At 38.7% G+C, this 18,720-nt stretch overlaps 1 protein-coding gene across 1 annotated transcript in view; it reads right to left on the reverse strand.

The window, feature by feature from the left end:
* The window catches only part of ak5 (adenylate kinase 5), a 98,575-nt gene that overhangs the window by 35,694 nt on the left and 44,161 nt on the right, over positions 1-18,720 (reverse strand). The window contains exon 7 of the mRNA XM_036596314.1: positions 6,171-6,261. Coding sequence (XP_036452207.1) covers positions 6,171-6,261 — 91 coding nt within the window. The remainder of the gene's footprint in view (positions 1-6,170; positions 6,262-18,720) is intronic.

Here is an 18,720-nt window from a genome sequence, read left to right on the forward strand (position 1 = left end):
TAAATGAACCTCATTCAGGTTTTTTCAGAGGTTAACAAAGAAATCTAAATGTCTACAGTGCTGAGATATTTTATAGTGGAATCTGAAATATCTATAGCACTGATATGTTCGAGCTAGCCACATTTTGTCAAAACAATAGCATCTAAAATGTCAGCAAAAGGCCGTTATGCTTCCAGTCTAATTTCTGATTGGTATATCTCCAAAAGCACCTAGAAGGCACCCTCCCACCACATTTTCACTGAACAACTATTGTGGAAATATTTTGCCACCTCTGTCATCAAATGACAAAAAACAATATGATGAAATACAGCAATGTTGAAAACAGACATGTACTATTATTATTATTAATAGTAAATGAAATAAAAATTCCTCCACTAAGCAATGTAGTTTGCTGACAGCAGTCCGTTGTTGCCAAGTAACACATTAATTTTTAATAACTTGGTGCTTAAATACTGCATTCAATTGATGTGTGCAGTGAAATTGATTATTTTACAACAGCTTAGTACATGGCTTAGCCAAACAGGGCTTAGAACCAGAAATATCCATTCTACAAATCAAGATATCATAATGTAACAGTGGCATGGTACATGTCTCTTCCCTAGCCCTCTGTTGTGATCAGTTTCACTCTGCTCATTGCAAAGCCTTGCCTGTGGTTTACCCTTGTAATTCACAGCCTATCTGTACTTCCTTGTACCTTGTATGTCTAGTTAGCCTAGGCTGTGTTTATCTAGCTTCTAGTCATCTCTGGTTTGCCCTGCATTCAGGATTTGCATTTTGGATATGCCACAGATTATCCTGTGTGTTGTTCTCTGACCAATGCAGTGGGGTGTGCTAATGATTTAAGGAAAATCCCTATTGGTGTGGGGAAGAGGGAGGAGTTGGTTCACAATGTTGTGCGCTTGTTTCCAGTTGTTTTCAACTGGGGACGTGTTTTACTTACTGCTTTTGTGGGCTGAACACTTCATGTTTAACTGTCTTTTGTGCCAAACACTCCAGGCAACTGAGTTCAACTAGAAGAGGTCAAATACCCTACATCACAAACGTTTTTTTGTGGTGAACAACTGGATCAAAAGTAAGGAAGAAGGTCTTTAGTGGCAGTTTTAAAGTTTTAGTGTCGCACTGACTGAGTACAGATCGAAAGTGTCCTGACATAAACAAAACACAGCTTTTTTTAACTTTAGCTCGGTTTTGCTCACTGATCCACACTTGCAAGTTAAAAGTAGATCACTTTCTAAAAGGGCAAGTGTCAGAGCTTTCTTACTGAACATATTAAAGCTACATGTAGCTAGCACAACTGACTGACAGTTATGACGCTATTACTGCGTAGCAACAGGATATGCAGCAACTGCAGTACGCCTCACACCTTTAGAGATAAAATCTCATATTTATACTGCTTTTGCCGTTTGCCACAAACAGGCACCTCAGGCTATGTCTCCCCATGTTGAAGACGTCACATCAGTAATACAAATAGGGTCGTATTTTTTTATAACTCAAAGAAATCTCTGAATACTTTCACAGGCAAGACTAAAGGCTTTGGTATATTTTCAGCAAAGCTAAGCTTGTGATGGTTGCGCGGAGCTGAAACCACATTCATGAGCTTACAAGCTTGCATACTCTCTGTGGTCTTGTTCGGCTGAGAGCTGCTCCTCAAAGTTATTCATCTTTGAATGATGCCATTCCTCTTTTGCACCAACCCAGTTTTTCTGCAGAATTCGCCCTGCTGTCTCCAGCTGTTTGTTTTCTCCGCAATTATGTCACATTGTACGCCAAGGCCAGAGAAACGTCGTCCTCGAGTGAAGTACACTGAGGCTTTAAAGTAGACATACTGATCTGAGACAGACAGCTTGCTGAAGTAGTTATTCCTCCAATTAAGGCCTATTTGGTAAAAGGAATTTGAGCTAAAGCTGAAGTCAATTTTGTGAAAAACGATAATGCATCATCTACGAAATTTAATTTCTTATCTGTGAAATCAGAAAGCCTCTGAAGCGGCAGCAGCGATGCTGTGGCGCTGCAGAGAGTGAGGAGTAACGTCTGCGTGATTAAAGCTGAGGCTTAGAGTTGACCTGACCTCGCTCTGATGCGTCACGCTGCCCTGCAGAACAGAGGAAGTGTCCAGCCCACTGCAGCCTCAGCCTCAGCTTCAGCTCTCAGCCTCGTTCTTCTCCTGTCAGCATCCGCTCCAGCACACAGCTTAGCTTACACACACATACACACACACACAATGCTGCCAAGCACACAGACACACATATAAACTCACATACATATACATACACACCAGCATTTCATTATATAGGCCAGGCGGCCCGTCCAGCCAAGCTCACGTGTTGTATGACTTGTACAGATACAGGCATTAGGATGTAAACGGCAGGCTAATGTTTGCTTACTAGCATTTGGTTTGTATGAGGTACGCACTCATTTTTTGACCAAAGTAAAATTCTCAATTTATTTTCAAATAGAAAGATGCGCTAAATTCAGATGTGAAGTTCAGCACAGATCTGATCATTGATGTAACTTCACCTCCATATCAAGAGAGCCATCAATTACATTAAATTACACATTTAAAAGGTGTATTTGAATGAGAGGGCAACTGACAACAGCATGTGAGCAGCTGGGCTTCAGGCTGGAATTACACATGGTTTGAAGGGTCAAACTATGAAAAATGCATTAGCAAAGTTAAAAAAAAATACATAACAATAAACATTTAAAATGCATTAAGATGCTGATTAGAAGAAGAGACTTTTGGTTCCTGACTTCTCACTGCATGCCAGCCATTGCATGGATTTGTTAAATGTAAGGTAGCTGTTAATACATCAAATTCCTTAAGGCAAGCATTGGAAATAGTTAAGCTAATCCAATCACACATACCAATTAACAGTGTATGTTTATTTATTCTAATGTTAGTGTTTTTTTAACAAATAAACAGTTAATGTCCAGACTAACCGGCATCACAAATCATTTTCTGAGATTGCAAAGTAAACTTACGCAAAGTACTGTATGCACATAAACACACATACCCCAGTTACTAGGAGAACACTTTAAGGATTTTAACATGAAAAATCTGGTGCATTCTGAGACTAAAATACAGGGGTAATTATTTAGTTTTATTGAATTTGACAACCGTGCAAATGCAAGCCATGTCCAAAAATTGCATTGGCTTCTAGGATTTTGACTAATTTGTTAAAAATCTGTTGCTTACCGTAACATTAATTAATGAAAAACTCCTTAAATCGACATTATATTTAGCACTCAAAACAGCCAAACCACAACGAGTTTGCACGTATGCATCTACCAATATACACAAATACACACACACCACACTGAAATCCTCATGCACAAACACACATCATACTCACATAGACACACACATGACATTCACATCCTAATACACAAAAACACCAGCGCTGTCTCAGTGCCCGGGCTGATACTGTGCTGGGGGTCAGGCTGTATAAAGAATGGGTTCAGAGGTTTTCCAAGTCCATGCTGTTATCTGTCTAAAGCATTCTGGCCAGCATCTGTTGAGCTGTGCTGGATGTGTTTATTCTAAGCTGCTGTGTCAATATTTCTGTATGGCCAGAGAGAGGGTTTATGAGCTTAATCAAATGCTTGATTTTTGGATTAATGCCTACATAGTTTTACTGTTCTACCAAACCATTTAAGGCTTTCGATAACAATCATGAATATACAGTGCGCACGAGTTCTATATCTATTACATGTGGCAACAGTAAGAAATAACACAGCTGATACTGATCTGATCATTCTACCATAAAACTTCACACACACCTCTAAATCGCCTCATTATACCTTCTACTACTAACTAAAGTTCTCTCTCAACAAAAAACACTGTCATTCATAACACAATGAGCTAAAAACACTAACATCAACATCTTTCCCATATAAAATCTACTACAGTATATATTACAGAAATTAATCAAAAATTCTGAAATATACTTCTCTTCCAAAACCTACACAAATAAACATACATACAAGGGCCTGGCTACGGCCCTTTTCTTCATAATAAGAATAAAAAATGCTAGTAATATGCTGATGTCTCAGTAGCTAGATAGCTAAATTTCCCATTCCACCTTAAATGGTGCCAGAGGTGCCAGAATGTAACTGCTGCTCCATTTAAGGTGGAACAGGAAAATTCGAACAAGAAGCTGGTGAATATCTGACTTCAGCTTCATATCACTGAAGAATTAGAGGTGGGTGATAATAAATAATTGCCCCCCTCTTTGAAGGCATATGATGCCCTAAATGTAACTAAAGTCCAGCAGTGAGGAGCTGAACTTTACCCTCCTCTGCTGTCCCTGCAGACTGGCAGGGTCGCCTACAGAGCAGCGCTGGTAGCTGTTAATGAAGTAATGCTCTTTTTATTTGAGGGTCCCATTTTGTAGGGGAAGATTTCCACCAGTACCCACAGTAACTCAGTTCCAAAGTGACACTCGAAAACAAGGGGTAGGGGTAAAAATAAGAAATGGGATTGGGCCTAAAGCTCTTGCTCCTATAAGACAGACATCTAAAAGTACCACGTTCAAACTGCACAAAAACAAACTCTACTACTCTGCTGGCCTACAGAAAGAAATACCAATAATATATTTTATACAAAACAACAGCTTTTTTTACGTTCTGTTGAACTCTTTCAATAAACAAATGTCATATACAGTGCACGTGTGCAACAGCAGGCTAATCAAGAAATTGCAATTATAGTACAGTTTGCTTCTCAAGCTCTTAAATCATTATTTATTTTCTCTCCTGACATTTAAACCCAGTTTGTGTTGTTTTTGAATGCAACCTTGAAGTTCATATCCTATATTACAGTCAATACAACTTTAAAGCAACTGTTAATGTGCACCATTGATAAGCTGGTGTTTGGTTAACCACAATTACATTTTTGCAAAGCTGTTTTCATCTACAGTAAATATACGGAATATGTCCACTGAAGATGACATTCTCCTCCAACAAGCCACACAATTCCACTCTATTGCTCCACTCTGAGATGCACAGACATTTTGAAATGATGAATTGGTCACTGCCTTCCACTCATAAATCAGCCCAAGCTTTCTGGAATGAATCAGAAAATAAAGCTGCCTGTGTCCTTCAGCCTTCAGCAGGCAGACGGGTTCAGGTTGCCTTTTCTCCTCTATGCGTGGTAATCCTCAAAGTTTGGTGGCTTTTTTTGGCAGCTGGACATGAGCTATTAATGCGCATATTATCACACAGCAACTTCCCACAGCACCAAAACATCCATTCATCTCATCAGCTCTTACTGCTGACGCCAGTAAATAAACTCCAAGGCCAATCGGTGCAGCAAGGCAAGATTAGTTCCAGGATGAAAGGTCAACGTTCTTGGAATGACTCTGCTGAACCTCAGGCTAGATGATGGAAATGGTGCAGATGTAGTGAGGTATCTACAGAAAATCTAAGTCAAACCCAACAAAGTAATTATCATATTGAGTAAAAACAGAGTTTAGTTTAGAAATCTATGAAAAAAACATACCACTTCATAGGCCTTCACAGGACAGAGCCAAATAATCCATCGACTGCTTGCTTCTAAAAGCACAACTTCAAAAAAGAGTTGATTTAAGGAACTTTCGAAAACGCCAGATCCATTAGTGTCAGTAAGATCTGCCTTGGATCAAAACATCTTCCATTTAATTAATAAGTGAGCCAAAAATGGCTTTACTGAACAGACGCTGATGGATTTGGGTAGAAAGGCACCAGGACATCACGTTTTTTTCCACTGTGAATAAAGTCTACCAATTTGGATCAGCAGCGTTTTGAACTAATCTTAACTCACTGCTGTTTTTTGATAGACGCTGTTTTTCCATGGAAAATCTATCCGATAAACACTTAGCTGTTCATAACAGAAGATTATATTTAGCACAATTAAAGTGGGAGACGCAAAATATGCGCTTACTAACTACATGGAAAATATTCATGGCAATAACCCCGAATTACCAGAAAGGCAGCTACCAGAAATAAACAATAAAATAGCTGCTTAGGTCATCGTCCTCAGTGGCCTGCTTTATCTTCTGACAGCTGCGCTTCACATCTCACCCACATGCAGTGACTCCACTTAAGTGCTCGTAACAAATCATTAAAATCTGATACCAGTGTTTTCAGCTGGGAATAATGTATCTGTCAAGGCTCATTAGTGATAATGTTCTTACCTGCAACAGGTTCTTTGGTGGGGAACAGCTTGTTGTCCACCGTCATGCTGATGTCATAGAAAACTTCTTCCTCATCTCGGTCTGCATCCAGCTGTGCAGAAAAGAGAGGAAAAACATAGTTCAGCCTTACAAACTTTAAGAAGAACATTTAAGAAGCTCCTGATATCATTTATTTAAGCAATAGGACATGAGAGGGAGTGTGTTATCACCTATAACATCACGGCTGTGATGATCTACGGCGTCCAAATCACAGCCGTGATGTTATTGGTGATAACACACGACCTTGAGTGTTCTATTGCTTTCATACAACAGTTAAATAAATAGAGTAATAAATTAATAAACTGGGCCGTGAACGTGGTATCTAATACGTTTTAATGTTTGCAGTTTCCGCCAAATTATAGTTCCTTAACAAGCAGCTCGTTGCTACGTCAGAGTAACGAGCTCCGCCCACTCGCTGCACAGCCGGCAGTTTGTTCTCCAGTTCCTTACACTAAATTCCCAAACTGTCATCACCACTGAGCAGCTTTTCAGTCGGCAGCTGTGACAGAAGAACAGCTAAACAACCTGGAATCAGCCAGAAATTAACCGAATATAAACCGACTTAATACTTAAAAACGGTCTAGAAAAAAGATACATAACCTTAAATTAAGCTTGCAGCAATCTCAACAGGAGAAATGTTAAGATTTATTGACTAAATTTAAGATAATTTTACTCGACAAGAGACCATTTTTTTGCAGTGTATCCAAAGAGAACTCCGTCAAAACTTGGTGAAGGACTTGTCTTGGAGGGAGGACGTAAGTGGATGATCCACTGTTGTCATATCTTCGTCAGTTAATGTTGATTTTACATTGGAGACCTTAACATCAAGCCAGGCCTTCTCTTTGAGCCTATGCGTTTGATGTTAATACATAAAAACGTATGTCATTGTCCTACGAAATCCAACATCACGCCTCTGACTTTTAAGTTATTATTTCAGGCTTTACAGGGTGACTCACAGCAGTGCACTCACCCCATATTTTAGCCTGTTTTTTCTCCTGACTCAGTAATGCTGCCTCAATTTAAAAAAAAAGACTTATGTAGTGCAGCTTTAACGTATGTCATTATGAATAGGCCAAAACTAGGACTAGTACACAGAGTAAACAGTCCATTGTACATGTGCATATATAACTGTTTTCACACGTGCTATTTTTCCTTTATTCGTTTTTGCCTTGGCTTACCAACCATATGAGACTCACTGACTAAGAAAAGGGAATTGTGTGCTTGTAATGGAAGAGGGGTAAACAATCCAGCACACTAAATCCTAAACAACTCATTATTGGTCGTTATTGATTTGTAATAGAGAAAAAAAACATCTTAGAAGAAAGTGAAAAGAAGAAAGAAACATACAGAATAAATAGTGAATATAGCAAATTTGAATAAAAAGTTAGTACCTTAACAGTTCATTTTTGAGACCATTTCTCTCTCTAATCCAGCCTTTCTCAACCAGGGTGCTATCTAGCATAGTCAGGGGTGCCGTCAAAAAATATTCTGACATTGCTGACATAATACAATTAATTAAAATCCCAAAAAAACAACAGTTATGCGACTTAGAATGAACATGCAGATTATTAGCCGCCTCATACATGGTCAAAATTTGTCTCACAATCTTTCCTCATGTCACAACATCAACGCTGGGGTCAGCGTATGACCACGTAAAGGCTGACATAAAATAGCCTTTGACATACATTTTTAATCACAGCACAATGCAGTACAAGAGATGCATGAAGCAAACAAACAAACATGGAACGGTTTTTGAAAAGAAAGCCTCATAATTCTGAATCTCAGCCCCCAACTTCATCACCAAGCGGTAGCTCAGCAGCAGTATGTATATGTGTATGGGGTGTGTTTGTGGGTGTGTATGTATGTATTGACTGCCAGAGGGATGAAAAGTGTGTATTTTTATCTGTTTTAGACAGGGGTAACTCGAGATTTTGCATACCTTCAAAAGGTGCCGTGACTGAAAAAAAGTTGAGAAGCACTGCTCTAAACAACACAGAGAGAGTGACTGTTGCCTGACTGTCAGTCTTGGCCAATCACGTTCTTCGGATGTTCAAACAGAGATCCATGTTAATGTGATTATGGTTAATGCAATTCTGTTAGGCTAATGCAGTAAAGTTTAGTACAGGGAAAAGGTGGCAAGATTTATGAATGACGACAGGCTTCCATCGCTGGGGTAATTTCATTCACCCTCCCTCCAACCCTCACTCCTCAAAAAGAGGATGGATTGGCCAGTGGCCTGTTTATAATTGATAGCACTCCTACATCAGTTTGGAAAGCCTTTAAAAAGCACTTCACAAGACTGTTGCCCAAACACACGGGAACTGTTTGAAACAAAGATGAAAAATCTCAAGATATGGGGAGGCACAGGAACAGCCCCCCCACCAACCTCGCCACTGTTTCCATGACAACAGACTAAAAGGAGCCACCGTGTAGCATGCGATGCGTGGGAGTGTCCCTCGAACCTCAGGAGGCTGCCAAGCTGCTCCTCGGGACTAATATGGGATGCAGCAATGGGGGTCTGGGGACCAAAGATAAACTTTTAGAGACAATTTGGTTGTGAGTGCTTCTCTATTACCTTTATCGTCCCCTTTAAGTACAATTCTCACACTGAAGTGTGTCTGAAAAGAAAACTCAGGAAGACGAAAAAGAGCATCTAACAGTTACTGAATTTTTGTATTGTATGTTGTGAGCATCATGTTTAATTACATGTTCTTTCACTGTAAAAAAAATGTACATCATCCTACATTCATCCTTATTTTCTCACTTGAGTCAAAAGTTGTCTTAACTCACATTTTTAGCACTGCATTTAGGTTTAGGTCTACAAATTGCAGTTAAACCCTTGTGTGGTGTTTGTTACTCAGTGGTCTGGTGCATTATTGTTTTTTAAATCAATACAGCCAAAACAATTTATGTAAAAATACCAGATGTTTAAAATATCACACGTGTCCAGCGTAGGGTTCTCCTTTAGCAGCTGTAGCCAGTCAGCAGCCTGTCCATGTTGTCCACCCTCACACACACACACACACACATATATATAAACACACACACACACTAACAGCAGGCCATGTAGGAGGAGAACAGAGTGAAGGACACAGCACCTCCACACTTTTACTCCCCGCAGGTTCACCCAACACCACATGTGTAATATAAATGTGTGGGGGGTGAACAGAGTGAAGACACTGAAAATGGGTTATTTTATATGTTCTTCACAGAAAATGAGCAAAGACCAAGGAATCTGAGGTTGAAATAACAATAAATCACATCATTTATTCTTTTGGTAAACATTGAAAATGGGTCCCACAGACCTGAACACCACACAAGGGTTAAGTTGAGCTTAATTAACAGTGAATATGGTTGTCTCCTTGTAAGCTGAAATTGCTTACATTTTTGGCTCCATCTTCTCGTGTTTTGAGCACAGAGAGCCGAGGCATAGCTGGGATCTAAACTCATGATCTCTTGTCCTCTGATGACAAAACAGTCATGCCACAGGTAACAGTCTCCAAGCACTGCTCTGATTAATTCACCTATACATTCTTTCTTGGACAAAGACATGTGAGGGACTTTGTGGCTCCTGTGTGACGCAACAGTCTAATTATCAAGAAGTCCTAAGTTTGAATCCCAGTAACGCCTCAGTCCTGTGGTCAAAATTCTGAGAAGAAGTAGCCCCCAGCTCAGGGCACTGTGTTTTTGGGAGTCGTAGCCTACGGGTGGGAAATAGTTAATTAATTAATGGCTAAATAGGCAGGAAGAATTGAGTAACAATTCACCTAAAAACGTAAGCAATTTTATAAGTAGGCAAAAACATTCATCGTCTTGTTGAGTTTTTTCAAACTGAGAACTTCTGGCTTAACTAAGTTAAGAAAATTAAATAAAAGCTATGCAAAAGTTTGACTTGTTGACTTGACTTTTAATTCTTTACAGTGTTGGAGGTTTGGATGAATCGAGCATTCAAACGATCTAACAAATGAAAATTATGCAGGCCAATCTTATCTATTTTTAATGCATCACAGAATATACTGCAATTACAATATGTCGCAGTATAATCACAACATAATATATGATTTATATATGATATTTTGTCCGTATTTTGCAGCCCTAATCTGCAATTTCCTTTTTTATGCTATTCAGTCATTGGCTCCATAATTTCCTAAAGCAAACCAACCAATGTCGACATAACTAGTTTGTCTCAAGTGGGTGTAGTGCAATACATTTATTCTCAGTCCAGCTACAGGGAACAAGCAGTGGCTAGTGCATTGGCATTGCTGCCTCATTATGCCATATTATGTTGAGGGGGCTTGGTGAGGATTTACAGCAGCATCTGCTGGGAATAGAGCAGGGTGCCCATGCGCAGCAGAGTAATGGTTCCAATAAAGGGGTCATTTCGGTACTCATTAAAAAGACCCAAGCTTTTCCAGTGCCTGACACCATATCCCCCGTGGTGACGGTAGAGGGCTGCAGAACCTTAGCCCCTGAGATTTGTTAATTAAATCGATCTGCTTTCCTGGAATGAACGGGGAACTTCAATCAAAGCAAAACAAACAAGTCTCTGTGTGTGTGAGTGTATGTGTGTGTAAATCTCCTGTTCCCATTAAAAGGTTTAGAGCAGGCCTAATCATCAGAGGGCCCTGGCTCTGTCCTCAAAACTGCCTTTGACTAAGTAGAGGCTGCATCTGCAAAAGTGACTTCAAAGTGTTTAATTTAGTTGTGGAGTTGGTGTATTTCATGTGCACAGTCATTCCAAGAACTGACAATTTAAAAAAAGGGTAAAAAGGATCTGAGCACGCCTTCTGATGTTATAACAAAGCTAAGAAGATGGTTGTTTACTTGCTTGAACTGGTGAAAATAACTAGTCAATATCCAAATTATGAAGGAGCTAATAAAAGGTGCATAAATACTGATTGCCAGATCAGTCAATCAATCAATTATAGCTTTTTGTAATGTTTTGATTGGCTATTATGCTCCACACCATTGAGTAACAGGTTAATTAATGGCCTTTAAGGTTTCCATATTCATTATTATTGATTTTCTCCCCCAAGTAATCATGGTAACAGCGTTACCGTAGTGACACAGACAAGAAAACAGATCAAAGAAAGTTGTTTAGGATATGAATAACTCTTAAACCCATCATCCTTTCTGAACCTTCTTTGACATTTCAGTCCTTTCTCCACTCTCTCTTCTCTTCAGACAATCCACACAGAGGTTCTTCAGGGCCAGAGAGTCGAAGTTTAATTCTTACAGCTTGAGGACTCCGGCCGTTTACCACAGTTTATTAAATGCTTCTAATTAAGAAACTGAATTAAGCTGAACTCCCCACATGGCATTCTGGGGCACGCAGCTTTCTCCTTCTTGGCCGAGCATGAAGCCCAGAGTTTTTGCCAGAGCCTCAGTAAAGAGGCAGATCAGAGCCAGCCTCACAGCTCAGCGAGACCGACACTGAGTCACAGCCAAATTCTCAGATACTCCCAGGACTGTTCTGCTGTTCACAAGACTAGGTACGAACGCAAAGGAGCTGACAAAAAAGGAGCAACACAGAAAGAACAAAAAAAAAAAAAAGACGTCCTGGATGTGTCCCAGTTAGGTGCCAAAGATTCTGACTTGTAAAACACTGAGCTTGTACTTAAGCAACACAATGCTTGTAGATGGTGATGCGGCTGAATAGGAGTCACAACATGTACCATCACTTCAGTTACATAAACAGTGCTGCCCAGGCACTGTCTTCTTCTGTTTATTATTTCACCGCTCTGCATGGATGACCCCTTAGGTCCAAAACATTGTTCTCAATATTGCGCTAAATATTTCAAAATGCCACATGAGGGTTCAGTCCTTTGCAGAACCATAAATCTTTTTAAATTAAACCAAGAGAGCCACAATCTTCAAAACAGTTTAATACCCGCTGTTCCTAATAATGTGGGGAAAAAGGAAGTGGTCAGAGTCAGATTCCAGAGTGAGTGGGAACTCAGAAAAATGATGACAGGATTTGGTAACAAATAACAGGATGTTGATCATGCTGAGATCGACAACACTGGCATTTGGGGGTGAAAATATCCTTTAGATCAGAGGTATCAAACTCAACCACTAAAGGGGCCATATAAAAAAATCTTGACAAATATGTGGGCCAGAAAACACTTATGTTTTATTTTGTATTTAATTAACATTTTGCTATAAACTGAACTGACCATTCAAAATACACAGAAACCTAAATAGCGAAATATAGGCACTTGTAGTAAACCTTGAAATATTACATGAATACTTTTCTATTTTAAATGTAAATGTCCTCAGGAGCTCAGTCTTTTAAAGCTACCTATGTGCCTGAATTAGACACCTGGCATCTTTTCTTTGCTGCAAGTTCATTAAGACTTGGGCTCAATTTCTGAGCTGCTCAGCTGACGTTAAGTGTTTATGTTGGCTGAACTGCAGTTAGTTGTTTGGTGATATGACTGGTGTGGAATTATGTGGAATTGTGTAGAATTGAGGTGTAGATTGTTGTTGGGGTAGCAGAGTCAGATTACAGTACGTTACAGTGCATGCTGGGGGCTGCAGTGCAGCCACTGTGAAACAAGCTAATATTAATAGAAAATGGAAATACTTTTGTGGGCCTTGTGTTTGACGCACAAGCTTTAGATGATGCTGATGATTCTCATACAATACAATTAGCATTTTTGGGGTGAAGTCTTCCTTTAGATTATGCTTAATTGAAAAACATGTTTTTTAAAGGTTTTTCTGGCATGTGCATATCTTCACAATGAGGGTGGGATTTTTCCCGCTTGCGGCTTTACCAGCAAGCCAACTGGATCTTTTTATTGAAGGGCAGGACTTCAGATGCCATGTTAAGCGTTACAAGCTTTCCCATTCATTTTTCCACTGTGTTCTCCTCCTTTATAACGCCAACAATTACGCTGATCATTCCAAGAACAATACAATTAGCATTTTGGGGTAAATTCTTTCTTTTGATTATACTGATCATTCAGAGGAAAATACCATTTGCATGTTAGGGCAAACCCCTGCTTCAGATTATGCTAAACGGTGACTCCTTTGTCATAGATGTATGGCACTGCAATGTCCATTAAAACCCTGTGCTAAATCCTGTGGATGTTATCACACATGATGTGTAATTATCACTTCATTAGTCCTTGAAATATGCATGGATGAGCCCAGATTGCTTGCAAAAACAGTTTTCATTTTAATTTCCGCATGATTTGTTAAGAGATTGCGTGTATTTTCTCCCAGTGGTGCTGTACACAGATCTTATACATGCTGCTCTTAATGAAAGCACCAAGCTCAGCCCAAGCCTCCTCTAAAGCAAATGTAATTAAGAAATATTATTGCACGTATTAGTCATTAGAAAGTGCTGAGTCACCCCAAGCACAAAAGCTGTTAAAGCCAAAAAGCCCAAAAGTGTGAAAGTTTAGAGCACTATTTAAATGTCCGTTTGTTGTTTTTGATGTTTTTCTCATGATTCATACGCAAAACTACCCTGAACAGTCCAGGTGTGGTCTTGAATGTAGTACTGTAGTATTAGGAGTGTTTTCTTCCACAGTGGGCCTGTATTGTTGATGTTTATGATATACTATGGATTTATATTTATTTAATCCACAACACATCGTGTTAGAGCTTTACTGCTGGTCTATAAAGATATGCTGGTTCCCACATGACATCCTTTAATTATTTCCAAAAGAGACGCTAAACACTGTAATAATGAACATACTGAATATATAAATACTGAATATTTTACTGCCAATCAATTATACAATTGTACATGTTGGTCTTCCTCTCTGAGGCTTAGCATTCACTTTTTAATCACCATCTTTCGGCAGTTACATTATGTGCTTCACCTCCCACATCAGATAACGAGGGATTTTAGTTAAGTGAAACAGAACTCATCTCTGCGGTAATACATGGTAATGACACCCAATCAATTTAACCATTTTATGAGAATTTTGGTTGCTTCTGGACGGCTATGAATAACGAATCTAAAGTAATGAGTGACTAAAGACAGATACGGAAGATTTGCGCTTATTAAAGCCTCTATACAAGGATTTGTCAGTGGAAAATATCATTATAGGTGTGGATTTCGATCTCACGAATCCAATTGATAGATCTCCTACAGGCACTTTGTGACAGACAACGCAGGCAAAACATATCACTGGCCTTTTTGAAGAATTAGGATATGTGGATATCTGTAGGACACTTCACCCTGCAGACATTCTTTTCTAATCCCCACAAATTGGCCAAGAATTGGCTCTTTTTTCATTCTTAAAAAATCTTACAATCTGTTCTTGCTAAATTAGCAATATTATTATCTCTGATTGTGCTGCAGTGTATCTTAGTGTTACTCTTGTGCACTGGAGACCATATTTTTTATAACTTACTTTATATCTGAATTTAAGTCACTCTACTGCAATATTTCCTCATTGGCTACTAACCCATCTTTGCTCTGGGAAACTTCCAAGGCTTATGCCAGGGGATTGGTAATATCCTATACTGCCACTAAAAAGTGCAAAACTACAGAAAAGCACAACTTACAAGAAACAAAACGCAAAATAGCTGAAAGAGAATATATTAAAAACCTACAACAACCAAATTAAACGAAATCTAGCAGTCTACATTGGACTCTATTAACACAGAAACTGGTAAGAAACTAGGATTTGCAAAACAACAGTTATTCAAGCATGGGAATAAGCCAAGAAAATACTAGTCATATTTGACAAGTATGAAAGCAGCCTCTCAGTCTACAGACGTAGTGATTGATGTGTCAGAATGCCCCTCTTCTGATCCTAAAACAATCAACACAGTGTTTAGAAATTTCTATGAAAATCTCTATAATATGGAACAAAATAATGAGGCATAAAGTTTAGTGGAGGCTTTTTTCTGTAAGCTAGATCTCCCAACTATATCAAAACAACAAAAGCAGTTTCCCGATGCACCGTATATGAAGTGCAGTAAGCTGTAAGACTGCTCCAGACTGGAAAGGCGCCCTGGCCCTGGTGGGTTTAGTAGTGAACTTTACAATCACTCCTTTGGTTCGCCACCCTTAAGAGAGGCCAAGAGAGGCCCTCACTAATTTTCAAAATAAGGAAGCATCCAGATTAAGCACAGAAGTCACATCCAAAGTTCTGGCCAAACATTTGGAAGGCCTCCTACTTCCATAATTAAAAGTGATCAGACTGCTTTCCTTAAAGGCTGTAACTCCTCAAATAATGTTAGCAGGTTCCTAAATAATATTATATAATGGATAGTCTGCATAAGAACCACTAGATGCGGAAACGCCTTTGACCACATTGAATGGCCTTATCTGTTCCATATACTTAAACAATTTGGCTTAGGTGGGTATCAAATGGGTAAAAGTCCTATATAATACAATAGTGGTATTCTTGACTGGTGATTACAGGTCTGAAAATGTTAGAAATCCGAGTCAACAGGCAGCGAGTCAACAGGCAGTGGTGTTCATTATCACCCCTGTTGTTTTTGAAAGCAATTAAACTGTTGGCTGAGGCCATCAAGCAGGGCCCCGCAATATGCAGACTGGCTCTTGGTCACAAATTACACAAAATTACTTAGTATGCAGAAGATGTTCTGCTGTTTATTTTAAACCCTGCTGTATCAACCCAGCTGATTCCAGCTGTCACTTTGTTCGGCAGAATAAATTTCTCTAAATCTGCGGCTATGCCTTTAAGTAACCTGCAGCGAATGCCTATTGCTCCCACCCCTGGTGTCCCTCAGGATTTATCTAGGCATATTTATTACACCAAAATTTGAACAGATGTTTAAAGCCAATTTTGACACACTGCTTCACAAAATCAAACAAGACCTTGTAGAGCAGAATATTCTTCCATTTTCTTGGTTAAAGGTACTCCATTATCTACTTTACCCAATTCAAATGATACCCCTTATATTCACTGATTAAACAGTCATATAAAAAAAAAAACTAACAGCTGGTTTAGTTCTTTCATCTGGAATAAACAAAGACTCCTAATTAAGATGTCTTGTTACAATTGTCAAGTAACAGAGGGGTCATAGATTTCCCATGTATCAAAAAATATCAGTTACGTGCCCACCTATATTATATAGTGGACTGGGTGCGTGATGATGGCTTCTCCATATGGCTGGATATTGAAGCATCTCAGTCAAAATGTCTTCTCCTTATAGGCACTCTAACTACTGTTAAGGTATACTGTAATAACCAAATAACAGTCAAGATAGTCAAAGCTTAGAGAACAGCGCGAAGTATCAAACAGAGAACTAGATTACCTTCTGTCTTCATTCAGGTCGCTGATCATCCCGATTTCCTGCCAGGCGTTTGGGATGTGGGATTTAAATACTGGGCCTCTAAAGGTCTGTCTGTTTTTTGCGATTTGTCTGAAAATGGTGTTTTAATGGCTTTTAATCAAGTGGTGGAAAAGATCATATATCCAGAAATGATCTTTTCCTTTATTTTCAAGTATGGGACTTTATAAGGAAAAAATACGTACCACGTTGACTTCAATGCTTCGCTTATTGAAAAACTTTCTTGCTCGGAGGACTACGTCAGCAAGTGCTTTCTATGCCATCCTGAAATCTTACTTAATCTGTTAGGAACTGAGATTGACATAGGAGAGAAAACTGGGGGTAGAAATCACAGAAGAGATACAGAAAAACATTTGGGATATTGAAAAGACAATTACAACTTATAATCGAGCAAGAGCTTAATAACTTAAGACACTACATGGAGTACACAAATTCCCTCTCTTCATTTGTCCATATTCAAAGCTGGTGCTTCCTCTTCATGTAATAAATGCAAAACAGACACTGGAAGCCTCACTCATTGCCTCTGGTCATGTCCCAAACTGCAGAGATATAAGAGAGGTGATTTACAGGAAATATAGAAAATACTAGGGGAGAAAATGAAACTTGATCCATTCTAGGGTCTCCATAGTAAACATATTGTTGCACATAGGAAAAAAACACTCCACCACTGGATTACTGACAAAGTCCCTTCCATTTTTCAGATGGCATAGAATAATTCTGGAACACGTCCCTCTGGACTTTCTGACCTGCCTGTTTTATGAGAGTACACGGCTTTTTATAAAATATGGAAGCCTTTTTTGGACTTTTCTGATGTAAATATATCTGCTATGATGTGTGCACTCATATGAACGATGGGCTGATAACACCCACCCTGAATGATACTGTACTATTGCATTATGTAATTGTAATTTTCCAGACATGTAGAAAAATGCTTTCAAGCTTTGTGAGCCGTGCGTGTACGTTCTTTGTATGTTTTCCTATTTCTCTGTGTGAGAGTGGCCTTTAAATATTCTATGGGACCTATGTATGCAACATTTCTAATGCCACTGATGTTTTTTTCTAATGTTCAAATGCATAAATATAATTAAATAATAATGATAATAATAATAAGAAACGACTGATACACAACGATATGTTTTAGGTCTACTATTCATATTAACATACAGGACTTTTAAGTTTAGAAAAAAGAAATGATTCATAAGATATGGCTTGTTATTCATTACCTAATGCTTATATTATGAACAGTAATGTTCAGAGCTCCTTGCTGTTTCTTTGCAGTGCATTGTGAGTAATAATGTGTAATAATGGTAAAGCATATAAGCCTGATGTAAAACAATTGGCTCTACTGGAGACATCAAGCATCAAAACGTTTAGTTCTTGAGGTTTGATATGTTGGAAGAGAAAAAAAAACAGCAGTGCTATGTTTAAAAAATACCATCAAACTATGTATACAATGATTTATATTCAACATTTATTTCTATACTGCACTAATTCAAGTAAACAGGCCTTATTATGCTCTCTTTGCAATGAAACCTGTAGTTTGTTGTGTTCTTTAGGTAGTGATGATATCCACAGTACCTTCAGAAAAACATTTGTGATGTGTAATTTGTCACAATAATAATGACATGTCATCAAGTTGCCCATCTCTCGGTGAGGATTCCAAAGTGTCCACAAAAACCAAGTTTTTGCATTGACATTTGTGTTCTTTTTGGGCTTAATCAACACCTTCACACATCTGAATGTGTCAAATCAGATTTGAAAAAAAGGCAATTGTATGAATGCTTGATGACGAAAATCCATTAATGTGTCATATCAGCTTAGACAACGCAATGATTTGCATCAAATTTGCATCGGTTTTTCATTGCTTACGAAAACAACCCTTTTTACAGTATTGTGTGGAGTGACAGTGCTGTGCAGACTGTTCAGCCCAGTGCATTACGCTTCTTATTCTAATACTTCTTTAAAATTCAGAAAGCAAAAAAGTCAATATTAAAAACAATCTGCTGGTTGATTTTTGGGCTTTGCAATAAGCCAGTCATACATTTTTTTCTAATCATAGATATAGGGACAAACTGCAAGCAGTTATTCTCTTAAACTGCACTGTCTGATTCACTGCCCTAGCCCACAAACACAACGCGCAACCAAGCAATAAATTCAGGATGCAGGGTGAATTGGATTTGTGCAGCCTTGTCTCATCTGAAAATGTAGACTGGAGAAGCTTATTTTT

This window comes from Colossoma macropomum, unplaced genomic scaffold (assembly GCF_904425465.1).
Source record: "Colossoma macropomum unplaced genomic scaffold, Colossoma_macropomum, whole genome shotgun sequence".
NCBI lineage: Eukaryota > Metazoa > Chordata > Actinopteri > Characiformes > Serrasalmidae > Colossoma > Colossoma macropomum.